At 55.0% G+C, this 13,818-nt stretch overlaps 1 protein-coding gene across 3 annotated transcripts; it reads right to left on the reverse strand.

The window, feature by feature from the left end:
- Nucleotides 1-5,215: 5,215 nt before the first annotated feature.
- Nucleotides 5,216-13,572, reverse strand: PRODH2 (proline dehydrogenase 2). 3 transcript variants are annotated; one of them, XM_081119080.1, is made up of 10 exons: nucleotides 13,330-13,572; nucleotides 13,057-13,253; nucleotides 12,726-12,864; nucleotides 12,558-12,644; nucleotides 10,478-10,558; nucleotides 10,241-10,396; nucleotides 10,001-10,167; nucleotides 6,833-6,943; nucleotides 6,338-6,423; nucleotides 5,216-5,447 (listed from the first exon to the last, which is right to left on the reverse strand). In XM_081119080.1, the coding sequence occupies exons 1-10, from the start codon at nucleotides 13,504-13,506 to the stop codon at nucleotides 5,263-5,265; spliced, it is 1,386 nt and encodes a 461-aa protein (XP_080975206.1). In that variant the 5' UTR covers nucleotides 13,507-13,572; the 3' UTR covers nucleotides 5,216-5,262. The 3 variants fall into 3 exon arrangements, 2 of the variants coding, with proteins under 2 accessions (XP_080975206.1, XP_080975207.1); XR_013997574.1 differs by having other exon boundaries at nucleotides 5,217-5,447; nucleotides 6,338-6,471; nucleotides 13,330-13,546; XM_081119081.1 differs by lacking the exon at nucleotides 6,338-6,423 and having other exon boundaries at nucleotides 5,355-5,447; nucleotides 13,330-13,546.
- Between the last annotated feature and the right edge of the window lie 246 nt (nucleotides 13,573-13,818).

The raw sequence follows: 13,818 nt of genomic DNA on the forward strand, positions 1-13,818 counted from the left end.
CCTCCCTGTGGGTCAGCAGGCAGGGGGTGGGCTCCCAGGGCTGGGAGTCCAGCAGGGCAGTCCCGTGCTGCCAAAGCCCCTGCGGAACTGGGATTTTAGCCGAGAGCTTCCTCTCAAGCTGCACCACAGAGTCCTGGCTCCCCAAGCAGGAAGGCTGAGTCCTGAAGGCTGGAGAGCAGGGCAGAGCCCTGAGGGAAGCAAGGTTGGTCAGGGCTCACAGGTCAGTGAGGGGACAGTTGGGAGTCCCAGGAAGGGGTCCCTTTTCAAAGGAGAGGCAGCCAGGGAAACTGGGGTTGGTGACAACTGGGGGGAGGGGTCACAAGTTAGGGATTGAATGGTCACACAGGGCTTTGGGGATATCCACACTGTTGAGCCAGGTTCCAGGCAGTGGTGCAGGCTGACCCTGACTGTGGGGCTGTGGCCTGGTTGCTGCTTAGAGTCAAGCTCCTGCCTGCGTCCCAGGCTGAGCCCCTCTGGACTCTGCTGTGGCCTGTGACCTCAGGGGTCTCCAGGGCCTGCAGAGAGCGATGGCAGGGAGTTGGCATGGGTGGCCCCACAGCTCCCTTGATTTCCCACATCTCTGCCCTGGCTCCTACCCGGAATGGGGAGGGACCTTGGGACATCACAGGGGGCACAGGCCTGGGTGTAGTCTTGCCTCTGGGAGCCACCTCATAGTACAGTGTCACTAGGGGTACAAACCAGTTGGTTGGAATTGGGGCAGTACAGCTGAGCTGTGCCCAGCACCTGCTGCCACCCCTCCTTGCCTCTCACCTGGGGGGGAACCGTGGGGTGCAGGGCACAGTGTGGTCCAACCCACTGGAGAGCTAAAGAGCCAAGTCCTGTGGAAAGGAAGCTGCCTATGGAGACATGAGCCCTGCCTAAGGTTCCCTGGCTACTGCCCACCCCTGCCAACCTGCCCTTGTACTTGGGCCATGGCCTCCCACAGCAGGTGTCAGGTATTCTGCAGGCTGCCCAGCGGTCAGCAGGCTCTTGGCTCAGCCCAGCCCGAACCAAGGCCTTGCAGGGGGCTGGCATGGGGGGTTCTGAGGCCAGGTTCTCTTGCCTGCCTCCAGTTTAGCCTTTACCTCAGGCCCCTCTTTTCCAGCCCAGGGCAGCTCTCCTGTGAGGAAGCATGATTAGAGGAACCAGACAGGCAGGGTAACTCAATAGGGGAGGGTGCAGGGTCACTGACCAGTGAAGACCTCCTGGGTTAGGATGCAGAAGCTGTAGAGATCTGAGGTGGTGGCAGGCAATCACCGCCGATGAGCTCAAGTGGCAGCCATGGGTACAGTTTGGGAGGTGGGGGCAGCCTTGGGCCTAAGCTTCCCCAGGGGTAGTCCTGCTGAGACCTGCGGAGGCTGAAGGGCCTGCTAAGCTATTGGTCACTAGACAGAGACACTGGGCAGGCAGGTAGACAGGTACTCACCTGGGCTGCAGCCAGCACTGGTGCAGTGGGCACCCATGCTCCAGGCTGCCTGCTTGGGCCAGGCCTGGCCGCACCAGCTGCACAGCCTGCAAGCCGAGAGGCCATGACATGCCAAGGGGCCTGCAGAAGCAACAGGGCCTCCAGTCCCTGCAGCAGCAGGTGGGTGGGCAGCAGGCCTGGCACAGGGCAGGGCTGCCTCTCGGCGGTCTCTGGGGGTGCAGAACCACATGCAGGGAGCCCAGCCACATGGTATGGAAGAGAAGGTGCAGCCCCAACAGGTCTGCTGAGGGGCTTGGTGCCTCAGCAGCAGCAGGTCGAGGTGGCACAGGGTGCTCGGTGGGAGGAAAGCAAGCCACTCACAAAGGGGCCCCAATCTGCATGGGGTAGAGGCCGCCCCTGGGCACAGATCACCATGTGCCAGGGGCTGCTGATCTATACCAGCGACTGTCAGGAGAGAAGCAGCCTGGCTGCCAGAGAGCCAGCACCCAGTTTGCACCCTGTTCGTGGTACACCCACCTCCTCTCTGCAGCCTACGAGACACAACACACAGAACTGGGTGCTCACTATTCAGTGGTGGGGGTCACTTCAGTAAGAGGGCTCCATGCCAGGTGTTGATCCAAGGTGAAGACTGTAGCCATGGCCATTGCCACACTCCCTGGTCTTCTGTGTATAAATACTTGAGTTGGGGGCAGGCAGGAGACCAGGCTGGCCTGGGGAGAAGGGTGAGGTGGCATACCTGCAGTGCTGAGGATCAGGAGCCTTAGGCTGCCACAGGGTGACTGATGGCCCCTCCACAGGAGGCTGGAGGTGGGGAGGGGAGAGAGCCTACATCTGAGACAAAGGGGTTTTCCCAGCGAGGGGAGCAGAGATCTGGACTCTCCCAGAGCTCCCTGCTGGACAGCCAGGCAGGGGTGAGAGGGGCTGTCTCTCACTTGACCATAGTGTGTGAGAGCTGCTCTCGTGGGTACAGTAGGGCTCCCCTGATTTAGGCTGGCAGCAGCTCCTTGGGGTCCAGAGGGCTATGCCTGCTACCAGCCCCAGTGGCCTCAGGCTGCTCAGCTGGGGAAGGGAACAGAGCTATGAGGCATGAAGAGGACAGGGGTGCTTCCTGCTCCCCAACCTCTCCAGCTTACCTGGCTGAACCTGAAGGCTGGGATTTGGGGTGCTCCCTGATCTGCTCTGGCCTTACTACCTTGGGGTAGAGGACCAATCTGAGGGTAAGTCTGGGGTAGCTGGGAGCGGTGGGTGGGTGGGCTTCACAGTGTGGACAGTTACCTGTCTGCCTGCACCAGCTGTAGCAAGGACAGGGAGCCACATAGGCTATGTCCAGAGCAGGCCTGCAGTTGGCCCAGGGATGCAGTGAGTGCCAACTCCCAGCAGTGCCCTAGTGCTGATATGTGGGCACAGCATTGTTGGAACAGCTCCAGCACCTGGAGGAGGGGCATGTGGGGGGAGGTAGGGTGAAGGTGGCCGATGTTTACCTCTTGGCTCTGCTTGGCACCACCCTGCTCTGCCAGTCCCAAGGAGTGTGACGCTGCTGGTCATGCAGACACTGGTCACTCCCCACCTGCAGCAGGTGCAGCGCCACCAGGCTGCGGCCCGAGAAGGCATCTGCGAGTACAGCTGCGCCGCCATCAAGGCAGCAGCTGCAGCAGAACAAGGAGAGCGGGAACGGCTTAGGAAAGACGAGACAGAGGCAAGAGGTGGCAGGGTGGGAGCACTGCGCGGGAAAGGCGTCACTGGGAACGTGGGAGGTGGGTGTCGGGACAGGAGGGATAGCTGGGGACACAGTGGGGTCTTGGAGAGGATGGGAGGAGGATGTGAGCATGGGAGGACCAGGACAATGGGAATAGTCACGGAGGACAAGAGGGGGTTAAGTGAGAGGACAAGAGGGGTCACCGGGGGCAGGAGGGTCATCAGGGAATGGGAGGGGTCGTGAGGGAGAGAAGCCTCTGGGAAAGAAAGCCCTGGCTCTCTGGGGCTCAGGCTCAGGGCCCTGGGAGTGTGGGGCTTCACCACCTGTTCGCTCACCGGCTTGGGTCGCCCCAAAGGCCAGCAGAGCTGGGGCCCAGCAGCGCTGAGAGGAAGAGCCCCGTCTCCCCAGCAGGGTTCTCCCCATCTGCCTAGACAGCTGAGGGGCAGCGAGGACAGCAGGAGGGGTGAGGAGGAAAGGGGCGGCCTGAGGACAGGGTCAGCAGGCCAGGAGCAGGGGCTGGTGGAGAGCTGAGGACCCAGTAAGCTCTAAGAGGGTTCTGGGGCCCAGACCGGGGTCCAGCAGGCTTAGCACCTACCTTTGGGCTCCAACAGTGATCACCACGTGACTGCCACGCGACCTTGGAGCACCAGCTCTGGCGATTTGGGCAGGAGCCCTAGGCACAGTGGCTTCCTGCCACGTTTGCGCTTGTGCAGTAGGCTCTCTGCAGTGAGAGGCTTCCCTCCCCCTAGGGCTCTGAGGTGACCACAGAGAAGAGGCTGGTGTCTGCCCCAGAGCTGTCAGCTGCTCCCTACAGTTAGCCCTTCTTACCGCCTCAACCCAGGGCTTCAGGACTTGTTTGGGTGGCTGGCCTTCCTGGTCCCTGATTGTCTTCTTTGCATACTTCTCACCCACCCCCATGGGCTGTTTCCTCTCCTGCCCCTGCCTCAGCCTCTCCTCTTTGCCCCAAGGCTGGGGCCCCATGGTGTCCTAGACTCCTCCTCCTGGACAGCCCCTGGGCCTTCATACTCACCAGGTTACACGCTGGCCTCAGTATCTTCCCCAAACTGCATTTCCTCCTGGATCCCTATCTCAGGATTGACCCCACTGTTCCCTCTTCAAGCTGGAACCCTAGGCCTTGCCCTGAGCATCTCCTTCCCATCCAGCCTAGCAGTCCCATGTCCCTCCCTCTTTCCCCTGGCCCAGTCCTGGGGGGGATTCCCTATTCCAGGCTCCCCTGGACTCCCAGCCTATCTCCCCACTCTGGTCCACCCAGCACATGACAGCCAAGGGGATTTTTTTAAAGCCAAGCCTGACTGTCCCTCCCATTTGAAAAGCTTCTGACTCCCCAGTGCCCTTGGGGCCAGGTCCAAGCCCTGCAGCCTGGCGTCTAAAACTGCATCATCTGGCCCTGCCCACCCTCCGTCCGAGTCTCCACTGCCCCGTCTGTTTCACAGCTCCGTGTGCACACGCCCTTGCCTCTGAATGCTCTTCTCAATGTTCACCTGGCTATTCTTATGCGTACTCTGGGAAGCTCTCTTTATTACCACGTGTCTCTGCTGGCTTTTTACAGCCTCCAGCTTCCCTCAGCGTCACCCTGATGTCCTGCGTGGGCTTCCCCATCACAGCCTGACCACTCTGGGCTGTCGCCGTCTGAAGATGAGTCTGTCTACCCCTACTGGACTAAGAGCCCTGTGAGGCCAGGCCTGGGGTTGTCTTCGGTTCTGTTGTGTCCCCAGCGTTGTTCACCTCACAGTCTAGCTCAGAAGGCGCCTCAGAAAATGGCATCAAGTGAGAAAGTGGTTTGCCCCTTCCCCCTGTCTCTTCCTGCACTTGTGGCCTTAGCCCAGCCTCTTGACTTTAGTGCCCCAGTGTCTGCTCTTCATCCGGGCATCCACTGCAGTGAAGGAAGTTCCAGGCCCATCGCAGGATAGACTGCTCAGGGTAGGGGAAGTTTCTTTAGTCTCTGATCAATGCCCTTGCTCTGCTCCAGGATTACCCAAAGGTCTCCCAAGCTGCAGAGCACCCTAGCTGGGCTGGCTGAGGTTCAGATTAGCCCTTCTCCAAAGAGGCAGCTTCAGAGCAAGGCAGCGGCTTAGGCGGTAGCTCAGGACCTTTATTGACCACATAACCCCTGGGGATGCTAATAGGGTCCCCTCAGGCTCCGCCCCAGTAGCCTCCTCCGAAGTTCTTGACTGAGCAGCTCCCATTCCCTGCGGGAACCCCGCAGCACACTCCGGTTCTCCTGGGCCCTCCGGATCAGGTAGGGGATCACTTCCTCCAGGGAGCCGTAGGGGATTGACTTATACACGGCATAGCCGGCCTGCCCTGTAGGGAGAGTGTTGGCAGGATGTGGGCTCATGCGCGGAGAGAGGTTCCCCTAGGCCCCATCGGGAAAAGGGGTTTCCAGTTCTGAGAACATGGCAGACTAGAGGGTTAGACAAAATTTCCGGCTGGAAAACTGAAAATTCTGGAGTCTACATCTAAAAAATCTTCAAGTTATTAAAATACTGCCAAGAGAATAAGGAATTTACTAATCCAAGAATTAAGAGACAGTGAGAACTAGAGAGGGAGGGAAGCACAAGAGCCTCTGCCCTGAAGGCAAAATTGAGCTGCTAGTTGATGACTTCACAGAGCCCAGGGGCTACAGAAAATGAGGCCCACAGTCTGAGCGGGGTGGAGGTGTAAAGAAGAACTCCCCCACATTAAGTTGGAACACAAAAGTGTACACCCTCAGAGTAAGAGCCCCCCCACTCCCAGGGAGTGGCCTTGATCATAGCAGAGCAGGTAAATCATCAGAAAAATCCATCCCTGAGAGGCTGTGGCCGTGAGTAAGTCCCTTACATATTTGCAGTCTAAATTTGCATACCTGGGATGTCTCAAGAGACCTGAAGCTATGAATTTAGGGTACAATGGCAGAGGAAAACATAAACTTTCTGGACTCAGACCCTGGGGAGCAATGCGGGAAAGGTAACGAAGCACATAGGAAATAGGACAGCAAAACAGCAGACAGCAGGCGCAGAGACCAGGGCCTGCAAGGCCTTTAGACACTGGAGCAACAGGTCTCTCTAGAAGCGTCTGGAGACTGGGCCGCCTGCAGGCTCTAGACAGGAGCATGGCCAGGCATTGGTTGAAAATGTGAGAGGGGACCTGGCGGAGAAGGAAGGAGGCCCAGGGCTGGATGGGCATGGTGGTGGTGGCGGGGAATTGGGCCATACCCAATGCCAGGGAGACGTGGTCACACATTCCCAGAAGTTGTCCAAAACAGACAGGCCCGTCCGGAGGAATGCCCAGCTCCCACATGCTGCAGAAAAGGCCACATCACCAATCCAGACAATGGCGGGATCCAGGGCTGAAAGTCAGCCATTTAGGTACCCATTGGGTTATTCCAGTTATTTAAATATCGAAATACTTCTCAACTTAATGATAAATACCACAGCTCTGAGGTCTCTGAAAGCTCCCCAGTGAGTCCCAACTCCTTTCCTGACACCCTCAGACCTCCCCACGCCCCAACAAATAGGGAGTGATGCCTTGTTCAGCTGGGGCCTACAGACCTACACAAGTAGCAGGGGTTAAATGTTTTTAATATCCTCCCCAGAAGTCTTCTGAACCTCCTTTCTCCACACTGCTCCTCCCCTTGTTCCATGTCTACCACCCTCTACCCATCCTTGTCATGTGAGTGAGGGAGAGGAAGGGAGGTCCCCACCTCATACCGTTTGGTTGCCTGGTGAACAGATTCCTCATTGTGGGAAGCCACCATGAGGTGGCACATGGGGCCACGGTGGGACACATGGGTCAGCATCAGCTCCAGACAGCGTCTGTAACTGAAGACAGTTGATCCGTTCAGCTATGGTACCTGGTGAGCAAGGGTCAGGCCTCAGGAACTGGGCATTTCTGTCCTTGGGACGTGGGGTGCCTAAGGGCAAGGATTCTGGTCATAAAATACCCCACTTCCACCCAGACTCGCTGCAAGGAGCATCCCTTCTCTGAGCCTCTTTCCCGCCTTGTAACAATGCGAGTTCACCGAACAGTGACACTGAGAGGGTGAGTGAGATGAAGATGTACGGGGAGCCTTTGCACAGTGGCAGTCTCACGACAAAGGGCCACACCACGCGCAGATGACACTTTCTCAGGGTCATTCACTGCAGCATCGTCTACAGAACAACATTAGCCACAACCCACACGTCTGTAAGTAGGGGACTGGCTAGATGAACGACGGCACACAGAGGACAGTGGAGGGCCATGCAGCTGTAAAAAGAACACGGACGCTCTGGGTACAGACACAGAAAGGTAAAAGACTGGCAAACGTTTCCTCAGCTGCCATAGGCCAGGTGCCAGCCTACGGCCTTCACAGGCTATGTGGGTTATTTTCCATTGCCCTCCAGACCTGAGCTTTGCTTTTATGTCCTGTGGAGTCATGGGCAGGAGATCAGGAGGTGAGAGATCAGAAGGAAAGGTAGCTCAGGTGTTTTGTCCCTTAGTCCCCTCCCTGGTCCACTGACTGTCCTATGTGTGGCCACACCTCCTCCAGTGTGGCCCTCCCTCCTCACCTATAGCACAGGGGTCATAACAGCTTCCCACTTTTGTGGGTTCCTGGGAACCCACATCCCCTGTGGGTTCTTCGGACCTTGCCCGCACTCTAATCATTTAGTCCCTTCGCTAAGTCTCCTTTACCCCGCCTGACACGCATATTCACTCATCTCACTCTAGAGTCAACTTGTGAGGTGGACGTTCTGATCACCCCATTTTACAGAGGGAGAGATTGAAGCTGAAAGAGGTTAAGCCTCTTGACCCCAGGCCACACAGCTAGAAATGGCCTAGCTGGGATTTGAACCCCGGTTGTCTGATGCTCCAAGGCCTGGGCTCATTATTACCAGACTGTTTTACCTTTGAGATACGCAGTTGAGTGGAAAAGCAAGGAGCAGTATGTAGACACGATGCCTTTTGCAAATACAAAGCCTTTGTGTTGGCCTCTCTGTGCGTAAAGGAACTTAGGAAACACATGGAAGAAACTAACAAAAGGGGTTACCTGCGGGGCCAAGGAGACTCATGATTAGATGGAGATTTGGGTCAAAATGAGATATGTCAGTATATTCATTTTCATATCAGTGTAATCATTTTCATATCATTTTGATTTTTGAACCATGTGAGTTTATTAATTTTTCAAAATATATTAAAATATAAGCAGTACCATGCCAGAGAGGAGGTGCAGAAATTGGAACAGTGCTGGTAAGAATGAAAAATGGTGCAGGTCTCTGAAACACCATCTGGCAGGTCTTCAGAAGTTTAAACACGAAGTTACCAGGTGACCCTGCAATCCCACTCCCAGATAATTGAACTTTCAGGAGAATTGAAAATGTATTTTTACACAAAAATGTGTACATGGCCCGGCTGGTGTGGCTCAGCGGTTGAGCATCGACCTATGACCTAGGAGATTGCGGTTCGATTCCTGGTCAGGGCACATGCCCTTGTTGTGGGCTCGATCCCCAGTAGGGGGCGTGCAGGGGGCAGCCGATAAATGACTCTCTTCTCATTGATGTTTCTCTCTCTCCCTCTCTCTGAATCAATAAAGACATATTTAAAATTAAAAAAAAAAAAATCTACTGAGTTAATTGTACACTTTTAAATGGTGAATTTTATGGTATGTGAATTATATGGTACTTGCCTAGAAACACTCCATGGCCTTGGATGTAACCCTAGGTTCCAGCCACGGCTTGACCACTTGCCCTGATATCTTGGGTAAGTCATTGCAGCTGTACAAACCTCTCCTTGAACCACTGTGAAATGGAGTCAGACTTTGAAAGCTCCTTGAGGAAAGGACCTAGGGCCACCTTGGTTGCTACTGCAACCAGGGTCTAAAACCCAGCCTGATCTAAATCAGGTGGTTGGCAAGTATGTGTTGAAGAAACAAATTCCTTCCTCCCAGAGCCATGGATGGGGTGGGGCTCCAAGGAGCTCACTCACTTCTTGCCCCAGCACGGGGTGATTTGCGGTGGGTAAGAGTGCAGGTTCTACAGTGAGTCTGCCTGGGCTCAAATCTTGGCCCTCCCACTTACTAGGTATGTGACCTTGGATAAGTGATTCCACTTCTCAGTGCCTTAGTTTCACCCTCTGTGTAATGGGGATGATCCTCATTGTACCTACTGCTTGGAGCCGTTTGTTGATTCATTCAGCAGATCTGTACTGAGTGAGCACGGCCATGCAACAGGCACAATTTTAAGCGCTGAAGGTTCAGCACCGAACAAATCAGAAACCCCTGCCCTCCTGGGCCCACACACCAGTGGGGGAGACAGACAGTGAGCAACTTAATATGAAACTATACTCAACTACTGGTAAGTGCTAAAGAGAAAAAAATACCCAGGAAGAGGTGGGTGAGGAGGTGTTCTAGCTTTTGATTGGTAGGTCAGGGAAGGTCCCCTGAGAGGGTGCCGATACACAAAGACCGAAGGAGGTGAGGGACTGAGCCATGCAGCTGTCTGGAGGGAGAACATTCTAGGCAGTGGGACAGGGAGTGCAAAGGCTTGGGAGCATCAAGGAGTTCAGTGAGTGAGGGAAGAGTGGAAAGAAAAGTTAGAGAGGTGACAGTGACCAGGTCCTATGGGGCCTTGCGGGCTGCTGTAAGAATTTGGGGTTTTCTGAGGATGCAGTGGGCTCCATGGAAGGATTTTAAACTGAGAAGGGACATGATTTGACTTGGGTTCCCCACTGGCTGCTTGTGGGGAACTGACTGGGAAGAGGGGACAAAGGTGGGAAGTGGCGGTGTCCTAGGAAGAGGGAGTGATGTGTAGACACATACAGGATGCTCAGCATCATGGGCAGTGAGCGCTAACGGTTAGATGTTATTATTATTTGTCTCAGAGGCTGGCCTGGCCCATTCCTACCTCCGACTGGTAGCCTCATAGTCGGGCTGAGTGGGATCCTCAGTCCCTTGAAGCCGGGCCATCTCCCTCTCCTTGTCCAGATAGGCCCCTCGTACCAGCTTCACTCCGAAGGCCAGGCCGGCCCTATCCGCAGCCTCGGCATCCCGCCTCAGCCGCTCGTGGGTGTCCTGCCAGGGCACACGCGCAGCTTCAGGTCAGGGCGCTGGAACCCCAGCCGACTCCCCGGAACCCACCACACACCTTCAGATAGGCCTGGTAGGTGTTCCACACCCAGGGCCCGCCCTCCCTGGAGCTGTTCCAGAGCAAGGCCAGGGAAGCCACCAGCAGAGAGAGAGCAGGATTCAGCGAGGTGTACTCAGCATCCACCAGGAGCCTCACGCGTTGGGCCCGGGCATGCTGAGGGTGAGAGAGACTACGGTCAGAGCCCAGGGGTGCCCAGCAGGTGCAGCGCAGCCAGGCCACGGCGCAAGGCATTACCTGTACCACCCGCTGCAAGCGGCTCAGAGAGGCCTGGAGATGCTGGTTTTGCTCGGTGCTGAGGCCAGAGACCTGGAAGTCCTGGGGAAAGGCAGCAGGGAAGGCGAGAGCAGCTCAGGACATTCTTCCAGGGCCTGTCTCCTCTCCCCCACCACCAGGAAGGGAAACATGTTTAGAAATGTTTAGAAATCTGAAAAGTTGCTTTATCACATATATACAATTTACTGAAGTGTAATATAATGGTTAAGAGCCCAGAATCTGAGTCTGAATCCTGGTTTTACCACTTACTGTGTGGCCTTGAGCAAGTCATATAACCTCTCTGGGCCTCAATTTTCTCCTCTGTAAAATGGAGATGATAGTAGTAGCTTCCTCATGGAGTTATGTGGATAAAAATGGTTTATTAAGTGGGATGTGCCTGGACATAACAAGAGCAGGACAGTGCCAGCACATAACAAGCACCCAGTACAATGATCCTACTAGACAGGTGTTACTTCATTATGATCGTAGGTGACTGCACATGCTATCTTGTTCATTTACTTTCCACAATGATCCCAGTAGACAGGCGTTATTCCAAGCCCCATTTTCAGTGAGGAAACCGAAGCTCGGAGAGAGAAGTGACCTGGGATTCACCAAGCAGTGGAGAGCTCACAATAAACGTCACAGTGTTTCCTCCTATTAGTCTCTTAGGACCTCAATTTCCTCCCCAGATGCCAAGGCCTCACTGCAGCCCACTAGGCTCCTCTGGGCTGGCGCCTCCCACTCTCTGCCTTGCTCTCTGCCCTCCAAGCACACTGGCCTCCCTGCTGTCGAACATGCCAGGTACCTTCCCACCGCTGAGCCTTTGCTCTGGCTGTTCCTTCTGCCTGGAACACTTCCTGCAGAGGCCTGCTTACCTCTCCTCCAGATCTCTGTTCCAATATCCCCTTCTCAACGAGCTTTTCTCTGGTTTAAATTTGCAGCTCCCTCTCTGGGGCTTTCCTTTCCCCTTCCTCAGCCTTATTTCCCCCTTCAGTTGTTACATATTGGCATTGGTCTTCATTATTGTTTCTTACCCCTCCTTCCCCGCCCCCTAGCAAGTGAGTGCCTCGAGGGCAGGCAGTTTGTTTGTCTTGGTCACGGCTCCTCCACCCCTAGCACAGCACCTGGAAGCATTTAGGGAATTAATACAATTGTAACTTGGAAATTGTAACTGCCTCTAACTCAATCTTGTTATCCTGTTTCAAAAGGGAAACATCAACATGCCCCTTGTAGCACTGGTTAGGGTGGTAAAGACTTAGAGGCCACCAGGGTGTCCATCCCAGGAGAGATGAATCACACAGCTGGGGATCGAGCCTGAAACCCAGGCACGTGCCCTGAGTGGGAATCAAACCTCGATCTCCTGGATCATAGGTCGATGCTCAACTGCTGAACCACACCGGCCGGGCCAGGGACAGATGATTTAAAGCAGGTATAGTTCGATGTTAACAATGGCAGGTATATTGGTGTCCACTGTAAAATTATTTCAACTTTTCGATGTGTTTGAAAATTTTTATAATGAAATGTTGGGAAAATATGCCCCCAAACAGTACATACTTGGCAAAAAAATATCACAATAATAAAGATATACATTATACAGGATAGAATGGGTGCCAATGGTAAGCAAGGCAGAAATAGGATGTGAAAATAAAAAGGAATGAAGGAAGGAATGGATGGATGGATGGATGGATGGATGGACAGATGGACAGATGATTAAATCAAACCCCATTAGTCTAATCACAACTTCACACGCTAGCACACACTAGCATAACTGAATCGATTGATAAAATATTGATATACTTTCTTCTGGTTGATAGAAAGCTGTTGTCTCGATCACTCCTCAGAGCTCCGAGCCCCTAGACCCCTCTCCTAGGCCCCCAGGTGAGCCCTATTCCATCCATTCCAACCATGCCCCAGGGCTACAGCCACATTTATCGTAATTGTGCTGAACCTGGAAAGTAGTGGTAGTTAAATAGTTGGAACATCCCACTTGCAGGTGTCTGCTACCTCCAAGTCCAGGGGACTCTGCTCCTGACATTCCCCACCAGCATCCTGAGGTCCTTACCTTTCCAGAGTCCATGGCTTCTGCCAGCCTCTCAGGGCTCAGCTCCACGGAAGCCTCTGGCCTTCTGACCCATGAAGTTAGCTCCTTCTGGAATGGGATGTGGGTGGGGTGGTGAGGGGGACACGGTGGGCAGCCACGCCTTCCTCCCACATCCTGCCAGTCCCTTACACAGAGCCGAGTGCTGGTCAGCGCCGTCACCTTCAGCTGCATGAGGACATTCCCAGCTGGGCCAGTGGTCTCCAGGAGGCTCCGTGACAGGTCCACACACCGCAGCATAGCTCTGAGGTTCCCCTCATACCAGGCCTCGCTGCCCAATCAGCAGGCATCAGGTCCCGAAGCCTGCGGACCCCTTTCCACCATCCTCCCAGCCTCCCTGGGCCCTGGCCCCCTACTCAACCAGTCTTTTTTAAAATTTTATTTTTAATCTAACTCCCATGACAAGCCAGGGGCTAGGCACTTGTGGACTGTGATTGCCCATGAAGTGGCTGTGCTCACTCACCCAGTCTTGACAGCTGAGTCTGGCTCCTCCTCTGTGGGCACTGCCAGCAGGGGCCGGAGGCTTAGGGTCTGGAGTTGCTGGACACAGCCCCTCACCTCCTCTGCCGTCTCACCAGCCACAAACTGTCCATAGATGGATGCTCGGAGAAGTGCGCCTGAGAACCGGGAACCCAGGAGTCGCTGAGACCAGGCCTGGAGCTGGGGTGACAGGGAGCCAGGGCTCAAAGCCAGACCCTGGGGAGCCCTTAGGCCCGTGCCCAAGGTCACTGCTCACCGCCAGGCCATGGGTGACCAGAGGGGGCCAGGCACACAGCCGTAGCACCAGCAATGCCCGCGTCAGTTCCCCTGTGCCCTTGAGGTGGAAGGCCCCACCATCAAAGCTCAGGGGCTGCCAGCCCTGGGTTGGGGAGCCAGCCTGGGAGTAGAGGACTGGACAGGTCCGGAACATCATGAATCCCTCACCACTTCCAACCAGGTAAAGGGGCTTTGGAGGCAGCTGTGCTACCAGCTGGGGACAGTGACTGATTAACCAGACAGTAGGCAGGGAAAGGCAAATCTTCAGGATCACAGGCTCCTTGGGGGGCAGTTAATTATTAACTGATGGGGACAGAGTTCAAAATAACATGGACGGAAAAGGAAAACCTCGAATAGCAACCCTCAAACCCCTCAGCATAATAGCTCACAATTATTCGGTGTCTATATGCCAGTGGGTCCTGAGTGAGAGCTCGGCTCTGGGAGCAAAGATCTCTGGGCTCAAGGCAGT

Source organism: Miniopterus schreibersii, assembly GCF_964146895.1.
Source record: "Miniopterus schreibersii genome assembly, chromosome: 18".
Classification (NCBI taxonomy): Eukaryota; Metazoa; Chordata; class Mammalia; order Chiroptera; family Miniopteridae; genus Miniopterus; species Miniopterus schreibersii.